Source organism: Bos javanicus, chromosome 16 (assembly GCF_032452875.1).
Source record: "Bos javanicus breed banteng chromosome 16, ARS-OSU_banteng_1.0, whole genome shotgun sequence".
Lineage (NCBI taxonomy): Eukaryota > Metazoa > Chordata > Mammalia > Artiodactyla > Bovidae > Bos > Bos javanicus.
The window spans coordinates 39890028-39910171 of NC_083883.1; the positions used below are offsets into that span (position 1 = coordinate 39890028).

A 20144-nucleotide genomic window follows, 5' to 3' on the forward strand; every position below is an offset into this window, starting at 1 on the left:
ACTTAGCAAAAGAAGTTAGGGAAACTTGGGAAAACCTAAGAAATATAATGAAGGACTTCCCTGGTGGTCCAGTGGTTAAGAATCTGCCTGCTAATGCAGGGGATGCAGGTTCGATCTCTGGTCCAAGTTAGATCCCACACACTGTGGCGCAACTAAGTCCACGCACCTCAAGGAGAAGCCGTTGCTTCTTGAAGAGAAAGCCCATGCGCCACAACAAAGAAACCATGAGTTCAACAAAGACCCAGTACAGCCAAAAAATAAATAAATAAAAATAATATCATGAATATCATTATCTCTATATATTATTATAAATAATACACAATGAGCAAGAAAAATGAAAAGAGGATTGCTCAATATTCATTTAACAAATATGTTTGAGCATCTTCTGTGTACCAGGCACTGTTCTAAGGACCAAGCACCAGCTTAGAACAAGACAGATAAGGTCTGAGCTCTTACAGAAAAACATCTGATGATGATAAAAGTTATGCAGAGAATTAAAACAGTGATGGGATAAAAAGTGACAGGGTGACTAAATGAGATTAGGCTGTCAAGGAAAATCATTCTCAAAAGGTGAAATTTAGGCTGAGATCCAAACAATATTAAAGAGCCAACCAGAGATTAAGGTGAAGCGCATTCACTGCCAGCAGAGGAACCAGCTAGTGCAGAAAATGTCCAAATAAATTAGTTATCACAATAAACATGAACGGTCTGAATGCTCCTGTTAAAAGTAAAAACTATATGTGAAGTTCAAAAAAATTCCAGCCAGTATCTGTTTATAAGAAACTGACCTAAAATAAATGTCAAATAAAGAATGGAAAAAAGAGAGAGATGGAGAAAATATACTAGCAAATTCCAACAAAAAGTAACAGGCTGGGAAAGAAATTTGCAACATACTTTCAGACTAAAGGGTCTGATATCTCTATTAAATAAAGATCTCTGACAAAAAGACACAAGACAGAAAAATCATCAAAGGAGAGAAACAGACAATTCCTAACAGAAAAGAAATGGCCAATGACCACATGAAAAGATGTTCAAAGTTAATAATATTTAGGAAGATACATTAGTGACTTCTTTTAACAAATATTTCTAGAATGCTATTGTAGCTAATAAGCAACAATCATTACATTCATAACACAGCTTATTTGCCCCCTATACTAAAGATACAGTGTTTATTATAGTTGCCGAATGAGAAACACAATGAAAACCAATGTTTTTACACTTATCCACTGAACAAACACAAGTGCTAAGTATACATTATCACAAAAAGGGTTACGTAATACAACAAGATATCATTTCACACCCACTAGGCAGATAACACAAGTGTTGGTGAGGAGAGAGTGGTGTTGAGGAGAAATGCAGAGAAGTTAGAACTCTTACACATTTCTGGGTGGGAATGTAAAAACTGTGCAGCCATTCTGGAAAACAGTTTGGCAGTTCTTCAAAAGGCTGCACACACAGTTACTATAGTACCAAGTAATTCTACTCCTAGATATTTACCCAAGAGAAATGAAAATATACGTAATGAAATGAAAACAAAACTTGTACGTGAACGTTCATAGCAATAGTATTCTTCATAATGGCCAAAAAATATAAATAAGCCCCAATGTTCATTAACTGATGAATGAATAAAATGTGGGACATTCATATACTGGAATATTATTCAGCAATAAAAAAGAATGAAGAACTGATACATACTGCAACATGGATGAACTTTGATAACATCATGCTAGGAAGCCATTTACAAAAGACAACATAGTGTATGCTCCCATCTGTATAAAACGTCCAGAATAGACAAAGCTATAGATCTATGGTTGCCTAGGGTTGCAGGGACGAGGAGAACAGGGGTTGATTGCTAAAAAGTACAGAGTTTCTTTTTGGAATGATGAAAGTTGACTGTGGTGATGATTACATAATTCTGTACTAAATATTATTTACTAAAATCCACTGAATTGTATACTTTTAATGAGTTAATTGTATGGCATGTGAATTATGTCTCAATAAAGCTATTATCAAAAAAGTATAATAGAAAAGAGGAACAAAAGTTAAAGTTTCATAAAAGTGATTTATAAATTCTTATAACCAGTTATCAAATGTCATGATCTGATAAACATTCAAAAGGAGGACTCTCTTTAAACAGCCAATTTTGTTCAATTCTGGTATCTAATATCCTATTTCTATAGCAAATTGTGGTAGTAGTCAACCAACAATGTAGAAAGGAAGTGCCATTCTTTGTAGTAGAACTGATTGAGACTGCATATCTTATACTGTTGAGTATATACATAAAGTTGATTTTAAAAGTTTACTAGCAATTTGTCTACTGGTGGATTCTACCCTCCTTCAAGCAAAACAAAAACAAAAACTGCATAAAGAGAATAAAGGGATGACAAATGATTCCTATACTATACTTCAAGAAACCTCTATATCATAACATGCTGGACAGAAGCTCTTGGTGTGAAAAAGGAGTGTGTAAAATGAAGTCAAGTAGACTATCAGCTCTACAGAGGAGAGACCATGCCCTCCAGTTTTTAGCACAATGCCCAGCATATAATGGATAGCAATATTTATCTGTTGCATGAATCAGCAAATAAAGGAATGGCAGGAAGACAGGAAGTGAGGAAGGGCTTCAGGTGGATGAATGAAAAACAACAGCTCTAATTCCTTCCCTCAATAAATCCTTATTGATTACTTATTCTAAAAGAAAGCTATCTACAATATTCATATCAATGTTGTCTTCTAAAATGCTGCATAATTTTTAGATTTTTACAATTCTGCATAGAATATTCCAAAATAAACAAGAAATTGACCATTATATAAAAGCTACTCTGGCTCTGAGGCAACTGCAGGACCAGAATTCTTTATCTGCAATTCCAAAATCTAAGAAGTTTTGAAAACCAAGAGATTTTGTAAGTTTTGGAGTCAAAACTCACTTCAAGGAAAAGCTGACCTGAATTAATGTTTGCTAATTTATTTATATACTTAGAATAACCAGACATTTCACTGAGAAACATTAGTATGTTTGGAGGTGCTGCTCTAGACTCCCTCAAAAGGCTCTTGTAAAATGTGCACTAACTACCTTTGTAAAATCTGAAAAATTCTGAGGAACTCCAACCACATTTGGCTCCAGAGTCCAAAAGAAGATATTGTGTATTTATATGAAATTCCCCTTAAAGACTAGAAAGAAGCTGGGAACAAAATGTGGTCACTAATAGAAACAGAATTTGGCTGAGTCCCAATCTAAGTAACATATACTTTTTAATGTTTACTGTGAATAAAACATACAGGATTCAAATATAGCCATTAACATTAGATTTTTCTAAAATTATTTACAAAAGAAAACAAATTTTGAATCTTTCCTTTTTAAAGATTAAGATTCTGAACTTACCCTTTCACTTTTCACAGAACCTGTGACATCATCATCATTTAGGTGGCGCTTGAACTTGGGAGGCATCTTTTTTAATGAGGTACTCTTCTACTTCCCAGCAGGATAAATCTTTACCACCTTAAAGAGAAAATAAATTTCATCAGATGTGAAACTTTGGGGTGCAAGCTAAAGTAGTAAAAACAGCACACAAGGCCCGATGTGATGGGGCCCCCTCCACTTCTCTGACTTCAACTGCTCTCTCTCACAGGGTCTCCACACCTCCTCCATGTGAGGACTCAGTACACAAAAAATAGTTAAAACCCTGAGAAAAATGGAGGTAACTTTTAGAGAACATGTGCAGAAAATCAGTGATAGACAGCATTTTTATAAAATGAAACAGAAGACTCCACAGGAGAGGAGGGAAAAACAGGAGGCTGTCCCCTTGCAAGTGAGACATCAAATGCTTCAAGATTTTAATTTGGAGTGAGAAGACAGAAAACACTTCAAATTCTCTCACTCACTTTTAGTGAGTTGCATCAACAATGATTCCATTTCCTCATCTGTAAAATAGTGATTTCAAGGCTTCTGCATGGAGTTGGGATGGTCATATCAGATTAATACATACATGCAAAAACATTCTGTAAATTATAATGCCCTGTTCCAGTGCATAACACCAGGTGTTCCAAGGAAAGGGATATGTTTGCTAAGTGCTGGGTTAAACAAAGTCAGGTTTTCTGTTTGCTACAGAAGATCTGTTTTTAAAATGCTTATTTGCATTGAGTTTTTTCAGGAACATGCTTGAATATGCAACATATTCAAAATTTTCTTGAGGAAAAGCTGACATATGCAAACAGAAGTTTTCAGTATCTTGGACAAGAAGATGGATGAATAACGAGAATAGTTAAGGTGTACTGAATATTTTACTCTGTGTTAGGCACTGTGCTCAGTAACTTACACACATTTTTTAATTCTTTACAACACTTCTTTGAAGTAAGCACCAAGAAATCAAGAGAAAACTAAGGCTTGGTAAAAGATAAGTAACAGCATTAGTCACTCTACTGATTGAAATAGCAGAAACACAGGCCTAAATTATTAATAACTGTGCATGATCAATTTTAGTATTTATTCAATAAGTTGTCTATCAGGTTACACAATTCTGTTCTATAAAGACCGTTTCCCTGTAACAACCCAGCAGCCCTCTTTCCCTTTGCAAACAACAACCTCTAAGATCTTTAAGCATAATTAGACATCAGTATGGTGGTTAATCATTCACTTAAAAAAGAAAAAAACAAGCCCAGAGTCCAGTTTCATAAACCAGATAAAGTAAAATTTTAAGGTGACTTCCCATCCAAACAAATTGATATGAACTTTTCTTTGATAAGAAATAATTTTCCAAACCAGAAACGTAATCACTTGTAACAAAAACCAAGTACTTGCTACCTAAGTAACAGCTCTAGAGTTCTTCATTCTACAATATTTCTGTCACGTACACCCGGCATCTGACCCATTTTATTCCTCATACTTCGATTTCTGAATAATTCATTCATGCAGAAATGTTACAGAAAGTATGGAGAAACAGATGACAAAAGAAGCAACCAAAGGACTTGAGCTTTTAATTACACCTGCATTTTATTTATATTTTAAACCCTACAAAAGGGCTGCTTCAACATCCAAAAACAAATAGCAGGCAGACTTACATAACATCTTTGTGAAACGTACAGTAAAACTACAAGTTTAACGATGAGCAAACCCAAATTCAGGGCCCATAATCCAAGAATCAGCTTCATGAAGGCAAGAAATCAGCGACTGACAAACATAAAAGCCATCAACAAGGCAGCAGGCAGATTATTAACTGCACTTGATGAACGATAGGGCAAATGATGATATTTGCACCAGACGACTAGTAGAAATAAACCATGCTCAGAAATTAGACTTATATATATTCTCCCTAGATCTCTCCTGCCCAAAATACATATAAATTCAGGTGTTTGTGTCTAGGTATATATGTAAACAACAGAACCTTCAGTGATGTATTTCAACATCACCAATACATTTTTATAATGTCACATCACCATAAGCATCTTATGTCATCATCATACGTTCACAATTTCCTGTATTTTTTGAAGAGGCAGTACGTAATATACTTCTAACCTGTTGTTCAGTAAATGTTGGCTTCTTTTTTGCTTTACGCAAACAACAAGCACACCAAAACGCCTAGTATTTCATTTTAGAAAAAGCTTGAAATCTGTATAGAGGGTTCCCTTTTCCCAGCCTCCGTTCCCTTTCTGATTCCTCAACTCTCATCAGCAATGTTGGTTGGTACAGTTTCACGGAAATGAGTGACTTGGATGGACACAGCCTGAAGATGTTCTTCACAAAAGCTGTCAAAGTGTTAATGATTCACCTTACCCTTCCGGTCATTATAAACGCAACGGGATTGGCGCGCTCTCTCCCCAGTCTTTGAATAAAGAAACAAATCTATCCCTCCAGCAAGCAGCCCCGTTCACCCGCCCCCGCCTCAGTCGCACCAGGTCACGTCCCCCGCCATCTGCTCCTGACTCTAGTCCTTTTTACCCCAAGATACGCACTCACATTCCGGGCTGCCTCCCAACTCTTCTCCAGGCTTCCCTATCCCCGCCGCTGTTGTCCTCCCATCTCCCCAGAGCACCCTACAATTTCTATTCTTCTCCCCCTTAACCGCCCCTCATTGCACACCCAGGTCCTGATCGTTCTTCCTCAGGGTAACCCGCCCCTCCGACCCCAGCCTTTTCCCACTCGGCGACCCCCGAGGCCAGCCCCTCAGCCCGACGCGGACGTTGGGGGCGGTGGGGCACGGACGTCGTCTCCGTTTCCTTGCTCCGCACATCCGCCCCTCCCGTCGGGCCCAGGAGGACGGCCGTACCTGAGTCTCCCTGGGAGCTCCCGGCAACTCTCCCGGGCGGGCGGCGCTGGACGGGCGGGGGAAGGAGTGGGAATCGGAAGAAGAGAGCGGGGAGCGGGAGACAGTGGGCGCGGACCCGGCGTCGGCCGCTTAGCCGCAGCTGCGCCCCCGCTCATCGAGCCGATCGGCCCTCCGCAGCCTGGCTCCAGGCTGAGGGGGCGGGTCCAGGCCGCGGAGATCGTCGAGGGAGTCGATTTCCCCTCAGCTCTCCTCTCGGAGGCCGCCGCGGACGCGAAGCTTAGTCCTGGATGGCCCAGGTGATTTTGTCTGTTCAGGGAGGAAACACAGTCGCGGGTTCCCAGCCGAGGTCGGCCGTTCCGGGGAGGTGGAGGAAGGGCTGAGAAACCCAGCGCTGGGCCCTGAAGGCCTGCTCGAGACGGGTTGATGAGGCGTTAATGAGGCGGTGCTTTGTGCGGGGTCCATCCCCCGAGCTACTGCAGATGTGCCGAAAAACCGGGACGGCTCGAAGCCTGAGGACTGGCCTTTTCTGAAGGAAGGAGATCTGTGTGATCCCTTGTTTATAGCTTCAGAGTTAGACGTGTAGATCTTCAGGGTTACTAATCCCGTCTCCCTATTTTAGACTAGCAATCTCTCGTACAAAGATATTTCCTTGAGGTTGCCCAGCTCGGTGGACAGATTTGAGTCTAGGTAGGACTCAGTGTTTTTTCCCCCACTATGTTGTAGAGTTCTAACCAAAAATGCCTGGGTCCAGACACCACGCAGGCACCGGAGCCTTATAGTGGGAAATCTACCTTGCACATCCATTCTCCTGTTCTCTTGACTCTGCCCACTTGCTCTCCCCCCGAGTTAGTGGTTTATTTAAGCCTGTAGTGCCTGGGCATAGTAATCCATAACGGTTCCAGTATTGTTTTTGTTTTGTCTTGTTTATTACCCATTCCTCCCAGATATGCCCCAGCTGAATTGTTCTTAATCTTTTTTTTCTATCATTTTTTTATACATGTCATTTTTACCAAATATTTTTAAGTTCTTTGTTGAATAGTGTTTTGATTTAGTGCGTATTTAAGCCAAACAAACACTAAGTGAAAGATACCTTGGTTGTCACTGAGCACCAGGGGCTGGGCTCCCTGTGTCATATGTAGAAGTTTCCCATTAGCTATCTGTTTTACACATGGTAGTATGTATATGTTAATGCTACTCTCTCAGATCATCCTACCCACTCCTTCCGCTCTGTGAAGAGTTGATTTTGTTTGTTTGTTTGTTTTTTTCCTTCATGTCTGCACAAACCCTTTGAGTCTGCACTAGATTTTAGGATTCCAGCACTGAGACCCGGCTCCGGAGGTGCAACTGAGTCACGTCCTGAGCCAACGTCAATATCTATGTGCACAGAGGTAGTTATACCTGCTCTTGATTTCCCAGACTGCTCTTGATTTCAGTGATTGTATTTTTTGGTTCCAGAATTTCCATTAAAAATAGATTCTGATCCCCTGGAGAAATTCTTTTATGTTTTTGTCATTTGGGGGGAATTTTTTTAGGGGGGTGGCTGTACTGTGCAGCATGTGGGATCTTAGTTCTCCGACCATGGATTGAGCCCATACCCACCTGCATTACAAACATGGAATCTTAACCCCTGGACCACCAGGGAAGTTCCATTTTTGAATACTTGAATCAAAGTCCTTGTCTGTTAATCTAATACGTGAATTACCTGTGAGCCGGTTTATAGTGTGTATTTTTTTCTTGGATTTTGGTACTATGACTCTCATCTCTGCTGGGTAGGTAAAGATGCCAAGCAGACAACTTGTGAAAAACAGTGATTTTCTCATCCTTACTTCCTATACCAAGTATTACAGCTTTCTAATTCAGCAAAATTTTGAGGGGAAACCATCAGGGTCCCTCAGTTCTTCCTTCCTTCCTTCTTTCTGAAATCCTGGCTCTCCAAGATTTCAGTTTTGTGTCTTCAGTCCTGTGAGAACCCAGAATATAACTGCTTTATTTTCTTTTGCTCCCCGCCTCCCAGTGATGACCCTTGACCCAGGCAAAGCCCAGGTGCTCAGCCTTCTACCTAGAATCAGTAAACACCTCCAGCTGGCCAAGGAAAAAGCTCTCCATTTTGCAGTTCCACTTCTGGAATCTTGGCCCCTCCAGCCTCGATGCTCTAGCAGCTCTTGGATTGTTTTATAGAGATGCTGTTTGTATTTATCTGGCTTTTCCATTTATTCTTAGAGAATTGGTGTGTCTCAGTTTACTCCATCAGACCTGAAAGTGGTTTGGTTATATCCAAACCACTCTTACACTACTATAAAGAGATAAGCTTACTTGCCATGACTACACAAGAAAATGGGAAGGAGGGGTTTCCAAAAGGAAGAATTTCTTATGCCGTCTCACATACAGGCGGGTACTTAGAACTCATTACTTATTATAGACTCTGACTCGGGGAGGGGGTAGGGGGGGTGAAGGGGGGTGAGCCAGAATGAGAAGATTCTGGTTTCTTTAGGCAATGAAGGCACATTCAGTCAGCATTGTTTAATCAGAAATACTTGGGTCAGCACCCCTTCTGCCACATGTTACAGAGTTAGTAGAAAGACAAGTAGGGTCTCTTTTTACTTTACATTTTTCTCTCTATATATATACATGTATAGGCTATATCTAAACCTTTTGTGCATAATATATACACATTTATCATTCCTATTTTCCTTTATTAGACTCTGAATGTTTTTATGTTTTTCATTTTTGATCTTTTTTTTCAGCAAAGAAAATATCACATATTCTGCTCATACTCATTTCAAAGCCTGTAACACAATCCATGAAGTTGGTCTCAGAGTCACAGTCACACTTCACTGACATCAGAAATCACAAGGGTCCTTTATCATAGTTCCTTGTTTTAGGTGCTATGTCACAAGTGGCATCTGAGCTGTTATTTAGAAGGAATGAAATTATGCCATCAGAATACCTCGCATAGATACATTTCAAACTTTCTTCAGAGGATGAAAAGTTAAAGTGAAAGAAATCTTTCTGTACCAGTTTTTAAAAAAACATAGTCAAGTTTTCTCTAGGGATCAAGTTGGCCTCTCCTGTTTATTCTTTATGTAATTATAGATTTAAGGCAGTGCCCAAAGGAAAAATTCTCATGACCATGAAGAATCATTCAAAGCCCTCCTATTAAATGAAAGGCACTGTATATACACATATACCAAAAACCTTGGCAATCTTGTGAATAGGGACCGCTTATTATTAATAAAATCATATTTCTAAATGCCTCAGAATAAAATATACAGAATTACAAAGGAAGGAAATTTATAATGTTATAAAATATTTTAAAAGCAAAATTTGTTATATGCAAAGATATATACTTCTTTATTAACTCAAATTTAAAAAAAATCTAGTGTCAGGACTAACATCTACCATTGTTTTGAATTAGTAATGAGCATAAACAGTATTTCAGGATATCTGATTGTAATGTGATATGAAAATCTTAGAGATTTCTATTGGTGACACAGTCACTAGCACTACTGAGCGGTTTTAAGGGGCTCCATTTATAGTTGAAAGTGAAAGTGAAAGTCACTCAGTCGTGTCCAACTGTTTGCAACCCCATGGACTACACAGTCCATGAAATTCTCCAGGCCAGAATACTGGAGTGGGTAGCCTATCCCTTCTCCAGCGGATCTTCCTGACTCAGGAATTAAACCGGGGTCTCCTGCCTTGCAGGCAGATTCTTTACCAACTGAGCTATATAGTGAAGGAATTAATAATTTCTGTTAAAAGATTAAAGTGAAAGTGAAGTCATGTCTGACTGTTTGCAACCCAGTGGACTGTAGCCCAACAGGCTCCTCCGTCCATGGGATTCTCCAGGCAAGAATATTGGAGTGGGTTGCCATTTCCTTCAGGGGATCTTCCCGACCCAGGGATCGAACCCAGGTCTCCTGCATTGCAGGCAGACGCTTTAACCTCTGAGCCACCAGGGAAAATAAAGGTGTAATTTCTTTCCCATCCAAATTCACAGACCCTTGAATTCTATCCATGGGTCATCAAGGGTCCCCCAGTTTGGAACTCATGCTTTAAGTATTTCATCCTCTCCTGCAGAGTGGATGGCACTGGGTACAGAAAAGTTTCTGAGCAAAGAATAAACAACTGTTTCTGCTCTTATACACCCAGGCACAGAACGTTGCCCCTCCTGATTAGAATACTTCTTATTAACATGCTCATAGCTCTGCCTTGCCCAGAGTCCTTGCACCATTCCTGAGAATCCTGGAGTATAGTACTGTTGGGGGCCGGCGTGAGGCACTCCGCCCATGACAAAGGTCATGAGGAAGGAGGCTCGACATACGCAAAGGCGGGATCGAGCCTCAGGAGTCCCCCTGGAAATTCTCGAGCATCTACCCCCATAACCAGAGCCTGCCTACTTTACTACTTTGTGCTCTCCCCTACACCTCTGACTTTACGGGGGGCTGTCCCCCACCACCTCTTTCGGAGAAGGAGTTAACCTAGAGCTCCAATTAATCAAAACTCCTGGGCGTGACAAGAGTGTTTTAACCTACAAACTCCTCTGAAGGTTCTCTAGCCTGTCTGACAGGCTTGTCCGGCCACATGTGATTGCTCACAGCCTCCCAACCATGAGAGGCATGAGATGCTTTAAACCTTCTAAAAACAGGTTCCTTAGAAAAGTTAGAAAACTATTAGTATAAGTATAATGGGCTGATTAGAAATTGTATTGGTAAAGGGTTTTTCATTTGTTGAGCCAATGTTTGTTGCTAAGACTCCACATCCCCTGCCCTTACACACATTAATGAATATATAGAAGAAATAAGTATTAACCTTTGATATTAATCACGTTAGACCTTAGGCTAAGTAAATTCTTTCCTTAACTAAAACCCACTATACCCTCCCCCTATAGGAATGTAACTTTATTTGGGTGGTGTCTGTTTTAAGAATAATCACCCCTGGAGAAATAAGTGTCCTGGTTGACTGACCGCTGTCACAAGGAGAGGGTCATAAATTGTCAGCAGGCCCCCCTGGCCAGAAGATGATGTAACACCCTTAAGACCTCTGTATACATTTGTATGAAGCACCTGACTTTGATAAAAGTCAGGACTGCTGACCCCATGTGACTTTTGCATAACATCTCAGTGTATAAAAGTAGACCATGGAAAATAAAGAATTGGGATCAGTTTCTCGAAATACTGGTCTCCCCATGTCTCTCTCTCTCTCACTCTGGCTGAGTCTCCATCTGAGCGCGGAACCCGCCATGCTTACTAATTATGCCTGGGTTTCTAAGATCCGACTGGGGAGGCCTCAGTGTCTCCTCTCCTTCGGGAGAACGGAAGGATGCCTGCGGCCTACGTAAGTGGTGCAAACTTCTTGTCTTGAAGTTTTATTGGTCTCCCACGTAAACCAAGCTACTCAGCCTCTTTTCTCCACTGAATTTTCTTACTGAGCTATCCTCATTCTATTACTCTTTATATCTTTGATGAATATTTAAATAGTGGCCTAAGCCGTCTCCCCTTTGAATACCCTGGATCAGCTGGGGCTGGTCCCTGGCATAGTACAATGAAAATATCCTTCCCTGAAAATACAGGCTGAGTTCTTATTAAGTGTCAGCCCCTATGCCATATACATTATGCACCCAATTATCATGCAACCCCATGAGGCAAATGTTATTACTCCCAGTTTACATAGACTCATTTGTAACTCATTTTTCATTCCGAAAAAGTATATTGAACATCTGTTGTCTCTGTTGCTAAATTAGGTGCAGTGGTTTAAATACAGACACAGTTGCTGTCTTCAGACTTTATAATACAGCAAGAAAGACGAGCAGAAATAAGTTACATAATCACGTAATGTGATGTAAAAGGACACTTGTTTTGAAAAGAATAAACAAGTGGCTGAGAATGAAGGGGACCTATTTTAAAAGTTAGGGTTGTCAAGAGAGTTAGTTCAGTTCAGTTCAGTCGCTCAGTCGTGTCTGACTCTTTGCGACCCCATGAATCGCAGCACGCCAGGCCTCCCTGTCCATCACCAACTCCCGGAGTTCACCCAGACTCATGGCCATCGAATCAGTGATGCTATTCAGCCATCTCATCCTCTGTTGTCCCCTTCTCCTCCTGCTCCCAATCTCTCCCAGCATCACAGTCTTTTCTAATGAGTCAACTCTTCGCATGAGGTGGTCAAAGTACTGGAGTTTCAGCTTAAGCATCATTCCTTCCAAAGAAATCCCAGGGCTGATCTCCTTCAGATGGACTGGTTGGATCTCCTTGCAGTCCAAGGGACTCTCAAGAGTCTTCTCCAACACCACAGTTCAAAAGCATCAATTCTTCGGCGCTCAGCCTTCTTCACAGTCCAACTCTCACATCCATACATGACCACAGGAAAAACCATAGCCTTGACTAGATGGACCTTTGTTGGCAGAGTGATGTCTCTGCTTTTCAATATGCTATCTAGGTTGGACATAACTTTCCTTCCAAGGAGTAAGCGTCTTTTAATTTCATGGCTGCAGTCACAATCTGCAAGAGAAACCAGTCATGCGTAAAGCAAGAGAAGAGTATTCCAGGCTGAGAGAATAGCAGGAGCAAAGATTATTAGGCAGGAAAATTTGGCATTTTTAAATTGTGGTAGAAAATGCATGATATAAAATTCATCATCTTAACCATTTTATACTGTATAGTTCTGTAGTGTTAACTACATTTACTTTATTGTGCAACAGATCTCTAGAAATTTTTCATGAAAAACTCAAACTCTGCACCCATTGAACAACTCCCCAGTTTTCCCTCTCTCGAACCCCTGGCAGTGAAAACTCAACTTTGTTTCCATGCATTTTGCTACTTTAGATAAGTCATATAAGTGTAATAATACGATGTCTTATTGTGACTGGCTTATTTCACTTAACACAATATCCTGAAAGTTCATCCATGTTGTAGCACATATCAGAGTTCCTTTTTCTAAAAACACTAATACTTTTTTAAAAAGTATATATAATATACCACATTTTCTTTATCCGTTCATCCATCAGTGGAAGTTTGGGTTTCTCTACCTCTTGGCTACTGTGAATAGTGCAGCTGTGAACATGCGTGTGCAAATATCATTTGGAGATCTTGCTCTCAGTTATTTTAGATATAAAACCAAAAGTGGGATAGCTGGATCATATGGTAATTCTATCTTTAATTTTTTTTTTCTTTTTTGAGGAACCTCCATACTGTTTTCCATAGTGGCTGCACCAATTTACATTCCCACCAACAGTGCACAGCGTTCCAAATTCTCCACCTCCTCAGCAATACTTGTGAGGGCCCAGGCTGCCCAATCCCTGCTGAAGAGGTGCATATTGCACAGGTATGTGAGGTGAAGCTCAAGGTAGCCGGGGATCTAGAAGAGGGCAAGGGTCTGGAGAGACAGGTCAATGTGAGCAGCATTTTAGGGATCAAGGCATATACATAATCCAAAACCCTAATCTACCCAATTGGGATATTCCCTCAGAAGACAGATTTCCAGATGATTGCTGCCTTGGGAGGGAAGGACTGGGCGGACTGGTTAGAGTATCATTCAATCAAGAGACACCTGGGAGCTCTGGTTGCTAGAAAGGCCTGGAACCCGTCAGGCACCAAGTCCAAATGGGGGCTGACTCTCACCAGTTTAAGGCTGCCACCTCATAATGATCTTTAGGGCGTGGGCTTCTTCCTGGAGGCTGTGCAGGTGGTGGGGATGATACTATGCAGGGCCCTGTGGGGCTCCTGGGCAGAAGGCCTTATGTGTCCCCTGTTTTTTGGATTACAGGAAACAGCCTTCATTCAGCCTCCCCGACCTTCCCTGAGTTCCAATGGGCGGATTCAAGCAGTTGTTAATTAGGGAAGGGAGGGGATGAGAGACCACGGACTGTCAAGAACATCCCTGGGGCAAGGTCCTCTTTCCACATCAAGGGATATACACAATGCTGCTACTGCTAAGTCACTAAAGTTGTGTCGGACTCTGTGTGACCCCATGGACCACAGCCTACCAGGCTCCCCCGTCCCTGGGATTCTCCAGGCAAGAGTACTGGAGCGGGGTGCCATTGCCTTCTCCGGATATACACAATATCTTTGAGCTATACTGCAGATACTGAAAACCCCTCCAGGTGGGAGATTAACAATTAATGTTGCTATGCTGTCCACAAGCATGTAGACCCCAGGCCAGTTGGACCTGAAGGTTGATTATGCTCCTACTTAACTCACCACCAACCCATCAGAAGAATGTCCGTGAGCTGACCACGCCCTCTTTGAACAATTACTATAAAATTTCTCACCGTTTTCTCCAAGTTGGGACTCAAGAGTTTTGAGGGCGGTAGTCTGCTGTGGCTCCCTTTGCTTGGCAAAGTAATAAAGCTATCCTTTTCTACTTCACTCATAACCCTGTCTCAGAGATTCAATTCGACACTGGCGTACAGAGAAGCTGAACTTTCAGCCTCTGGGACTGGCCAGATAGAGCACCACAGACCTGGAAGCCCTGGAAGAATCCACACAAGGACTAAAATGGAATGTTGTTCCAATTCTGAGCAAACCACATTCCTGTTCTCAGATGAGTCATGAATAGTCCTCCCTCTCTTTACTCAATTCCCTCTCTTTTACCCTGGCCCACCATAAATGTGGTGTCTCAACCCAAGTTGAGTTGAGAAGTTGATTTCTGAATTAGCTTCCCACCTCTCCATTCTCTGGCCACTGAATAAAGCTGTGCTGTTTCACTCTCACCATAGGTTTTGTTATTGGCTGTTCAAATCTGAATGGAAAGAGAACCTTTCAGGCAGGGTGCTTTGACTGAGCTAGGGGCCAGGTGGAGTTCCATACAACCAACTCAGTGACAGCCAGGAATCTGGAACAAGGCAGGTGTTAGGAGGTGCAGGTCAATGGAGTGGGCTCTTAAGGATGTAAGTCATCTGCCTAATTCCAAACCCTAACCTACACAAATACGCATATTCCCTCTAAAGGTAGAGCTAGAGGAATCTGGTCTTAGCAGGGTGTGGCTGGGCAGGCTAGCCAGAGTATCCTCCAATAGGACACACTGGGAACTATGCTGGAGAAGCCCAGGACTCCATCAGGCAGCACGTCCAAATGAGGACTGAGTGTCACCAGTTTAAATCTGCCACATCAGAGGAGTTTTCAGGTAGTGGGCTCCCTTTACCCTTGAGATTATGCAGGTGGTTGGGAACTGGCCTGAGCTTTATGGGCCTGGAGGGCTCTGGCTGCCTGAGGCCAGGTGAAAGGGTTTGTACTGGGCATGATCATTCAGCAAGATCAGCGTGGCCGGGAACCCGAAACAGAGCAAGTGTTAGGAGTGGCCAGGATATTAATCCTCTTATCAGACATATGACTTGCAAGTCCCCTGTCCCCCCAATAGGTTGCCTTTTCACTCTTGTTTCCTTTGATGCACAGAAGTCTGATGTAGTCCATTTTGTACATATTTGCTTTTGTTGCCTGTGTTTTGGTGTCATATCCAAGAAGTCATTGCCAAATCCAATGTCATGAAATTTTCCTCCTATGTCTTCCTCCAGGAGCTTTGTAGTTTTAGGTCTTAACTCAGAATGGATTAAAGATGCAAATGTTATTTTTGTATATGGTGAGAATAGGGTCTGATTTCATTCTTTTGCATGTGCATATCCAATTTTCCCAATACCAAGGAGTTTGGTATTTTTGTAGATGATGGAGCAGGCCAGTGTGGCCAAAGTATTAGAGTTTCAGCTTCAGCATCAGTCCTTCCAAAGAATATTCAGGACTGATTTCCTTTAGGATGGACTGGCTAGATCTCCTTGCAGTCCAAGGGACTCTTAAGAGTCTTCTCCAACACCACAGTTCAAGAGCATCAATTCTTTGGCACTCAGCTTTCTTTATAGTCCAACTGTCACATCCATACATGACTACTGGAAAAACCATAGCCTTGACTAGACAGACCTTTGTTGGCAAAGTAATGTCTCTACTTTTTAATATGCTGTCTAGGTTAGTTATAGCTTTTCTTCAAAGCAGCAAGCATCTTTTAATTTCATGGCTGCAGTCACCATCTGCAGAGATTCTGGAGCCCCCCAAAATAAAGTCTGTCACTGTTTCCACTATATAGGGTCTTTTATACCCTATATAGATAACTAATCATCAAAATGTTTTTGTTCTTCCTAGGAACATCTCTCATATTATCACTTCTTTTCAACTGTAACAAACTTGGTTCTCCATTGGCTTCTTGCAGCTGGACAAGTTCAGTCCAAATGCTTGGAACAGAAGAATTCTATTCTTCTCAAAACCTGACCTTCACTTTAGTTTCTAGCTTTATCTTCTGCTGCTCCCCTTCCACTTTAACCTGCCCAACCACACCCTTCCTCTCATGTTTATGCTCTGTTCTTTTCCTGTTGCTACTGTAGCAAATTAACAAAAACTTGGTAACTTGAACAATACAAATGTATTACCTTATAGTCAGCAGCCTGAAAGTATCGACTAAAATCAAGGTGTCCACAGGGCTGTGCTCCCTCTAAGACTCTAGAAAAGTATCCTTTTCCTTGACCTCTGCAGCTTCTAGAAGCACTTACGTTGACTCATGGTCCTCCTCCCCCATCATCAAAGCTAGCCACACTAAGCCAGTCCTTCTCCTCATGCTACCACCTATCTGGTTCTGCCTCCCTCTTCCACTTCTTCCACTTTTAAAGACTCTTGTGATTACACTGGGCTCATCTGGATAAACTAATCTCTCTATTTTAATGTAAGCTGATTATCTTACCCTTTGCCATGTAACCTACCATATTCACATTTGGGGAATTAGAACATGAACATCTTTGGAGGGACATTATTCTGCCTAACACAAACTCTTGCCCATCCTCTGCCCCCTAAGTTGTCAGAAGTGATTTTAATTATCTATTCCTCATTTTGCAACAATCAATTAATTGAATGTTATTACAAAAATCCTTCTGTTTCAATTAAGTAAGACTAACTGCAAATTACACATTCAGAGGTCTGGATTTATATTTTTAGGGAAAAAAACTCACAATATTGAATGTCTCTATCTAAGCTCAGTTAACATTTTAAATCATACTGGTTTGAAAAGATACATGTACCCCAATGTTCATAGCAACATTATTTACAATTGCCAAGATATGGAAGCAACCTAAGTATCTATTAACAGATGAGTGGATAAAGAAGATGTAGTATACACACACACCCAGTGGATGGAATACTACTCAGTCATAAAAAATGGCAGTGAAATATTGCCATTTGAAGCAATGTAGATGGACTTGGAGGGCATTATGCAACTGAAATAAATCAGTGAAAGACAAATGCTATATGGTATAACTTATATGTGAAATCTAAAAGGTACAGCAAACTAAAGCTACAATAAAAAAGTAGATTCAGAGATGTAGAGAACTAGTGGTTACCAGTGGGAAGAGGGAGGAGAGAGGGGCAAAATAGCAGTACAGGATTAAAAGGTACAAACTACTGGGTATAAAATAAGGTACCACGGATTTGCCTGGTAGTCCAATGCTTAAGAATCTTCCTGCTAATGCCGGGGACACAGGTTCAGTTCCTGCTCTGGGATGAGGCCACATGCCAAGGGGAACTAAGTCTGTGCACCATGACTATGGAGCTTGTGCCCTAGAGCCTACAAGCTGCAACTACCGAAGCGCACAGGCCTTAGAGCCCATGCTCTGCAACAAGAGAAGCCACCAAAAAAAGAAACTCGTGCATCACAGCTAGAGCGTAGCCCCCACTCCCTGCAACTAGAGAGAGCCCGTGGATATCAATGAATATTCAGTGCAGCCCAAATTAAAAACTAACTAAGTAAATAAGCTACAAGGATATATTGTACAATATAGCCAATCTGTATGCAGGTCAGGAAGCAACAGTTAGAACTGGACATGGAACAACAGACTGGTTCCAAATAGGAAAAGGAGTACATCAAGGCTGTATATTGTCACCCTGCTTATTTAACTTATATGCAGAGTACATCACGAGAAACGCTGGACTGGAAGAAGCACAAGCTGGAATCAAGATTGCCAGGAGAAATATCAATAACCTCAAATATGCAGATGACACCACCCTTATGGCAGAAAGTGAAGAGGAACTCAAAAGCCTCTTGATGAAAGTGAAAGAGGAGAGTGAAAAAGTTTGCTTAAAGCTCAACATTCAGAAAACGAAGATCATGGCATCCGGTCCCATCACTTCATGGGAAATAGATGGGGAAACAGTGGAAACTATCAGACTTTATTTTTTTGGGCTCCAAAATCAGTGCAGATGGTGACTGCAGCCATGAAATTAAAAGACGCTTACTCCTTGGAAGGAAAGTTATGACCAACCTAGATAGCATATTCAAAAGCAGAGACATTACTTTGCCAACAAAGGTCCATCTAGTCAAGGCTATGGTTTTTCCTGTGGTCATGTATGGATGTGAGAGTTGGACTGTGAAGAAGGCTGAGCACCGAAGAATTGATGCTTTTGAACTGTGGTGTTGGAGAAGACTCTTGAGAGTCCCTTGGACTGCAAGGAGATCCAACCAGTCCATCTGAAGGAGATCAGCCCTGGGATTTCTTTGGAAGGAATGATGCTTAAGCTGAAACTCCAGTACTTTGACCACCTCATGCGAAGAGTTGACTCATTGGAAAAGACTCTGATGCTGGGAGGTATTGGGGGCAGGAGGAGAAGGGGATGACAGAGAATGAGATGGCTGGATGGCATCACTGACTTGATGGACGTGAGTCTGAGTGAACTCCGGGAGTTGGTGATGGACAGGGAGGCCTGGCGTGCTGCGATTCATGGGGTCGCAAACAGTCGGACACGACTGAGCGACTGAACTGAACTGATAAATGGAATATAACTTTAAAAAGTTGTGAATCACTGTATTTTATACATGTAACATATAATGTTGTACATCTATACTTCAATTAAAAAAAATCATACATACTGGTAACCACTCAGAGGATCCTAATAAAACAAAATATTTTAATATCTAATTGGCTTAAATTAACGATACTAATGACAACACACGGACTAATTACATTTCATTGGCAAAACTTGAAAGAAATGTTTTACTTACGGGTATTTTAAAAAGAGAGTCTAGTGTTACATCTAAAGTATTTCTGCATTAGTCATTCAAACACTTTTAGGAAACTTCCCTACATGTTTTTTAGTTTAAAGTGCTTTGGTTGTTACTGCTTTCCTAAGCTTAAAGAAGGGAGCAAGCACACAGATGGTGACAGGTGAGTTACTTCCCCTCTTGGTCTTAGACACAGTGCAAAAATTAATTGTATTTTTAGGGCATTAAATAAGGGGCTGGAGCTTGGGCTGTGATCGAAATCACTTATGACCATTTCCAGTATCATTTCCTTATAAGAAATGACAATAGAGACAGAGGGAAAAGCAGCAGCTAAAGTTTCCTGAAAAGACTTCCAGAGGTTGAGAATACTTCTTGGTTCTTTCCTATGTCATCCTGATACTACAGGAACAAGTTTAGGTGTGCAATATTTACCAAAGCAGTAAGATTACAAAAGGAGAAGGCAATGGCACCCTACTCCAGTACTCTTGCCTGGAAAATCCCATGGACGGAGGAACCTGGTAGGCTGCAGTCCATGCAGCCTAAGAGTAGGGCAGGACAGAGCGACTTCACTTTCACTTTCCACTTTCATGCATTGGAGAAGGAAATGGCAACCCACTCCAGTGTTCCTGCCTGGAGAATCCCAGGGAAGGGGGAGCCTGGTGGGCTGCCGTCTATGGGGTTGCACAGAGTCGGACATGACTGAAGTGACTTAGCAGCAGCAAGATTACAAAATCTTTTAAAATCTTTTTGTCTCTTCCTTAGGAAAGCCTTCTCTAGTCACCCCCTAAATTAAGACATTTCGAAAGAGATCTACTTTCGTGGACGCTTATACTTCTCCTTCACAGCACTTATTCTCAGATC

General features: G+C 41.4%; 1 protein-coding gene across 4 annotated transcripts in view; it reads right to left on the reverse strand.

The window, feature by feature from the left end:
• VAMP4 (vesicle associated membrane protein 4) overlaps nucleotides 1-6352 on the reverse strand; it is a 29138-nt gene extending 22786 nt beyond the window's left edge. For 2 of the 4 annotated variants that reach the window (XM_061382621.1, XM_061382617.1), the window contains exons 1-2: nucleotides 6264-6352; nucleotides 3383-3499 (exon numbers count right to left, since the gene is read on the reverse strand). In XM_061382621.1, coding sequence (XP_061238605.1) covers nucleotides 3383-3448 — 66 coding nt within the window. In that variant the 5' untranslated portion in view covers nucleotides 3449-3499; nucleotides 6264-6352. Of the gene's footprint in view, nucleotides 1-3382; nucleotides 3500-5512; nucleotides 5852-5953; nucleotides 6019-6263 lie in introns of those variants that run through there. The other 2 variants (XM_061382618.1, XM_061382620.1) reach the window with 2 other exon arrangements.
• Between the last annotated feature and the right edge of the window lie 13792 nt (nucleotides 6353-20144).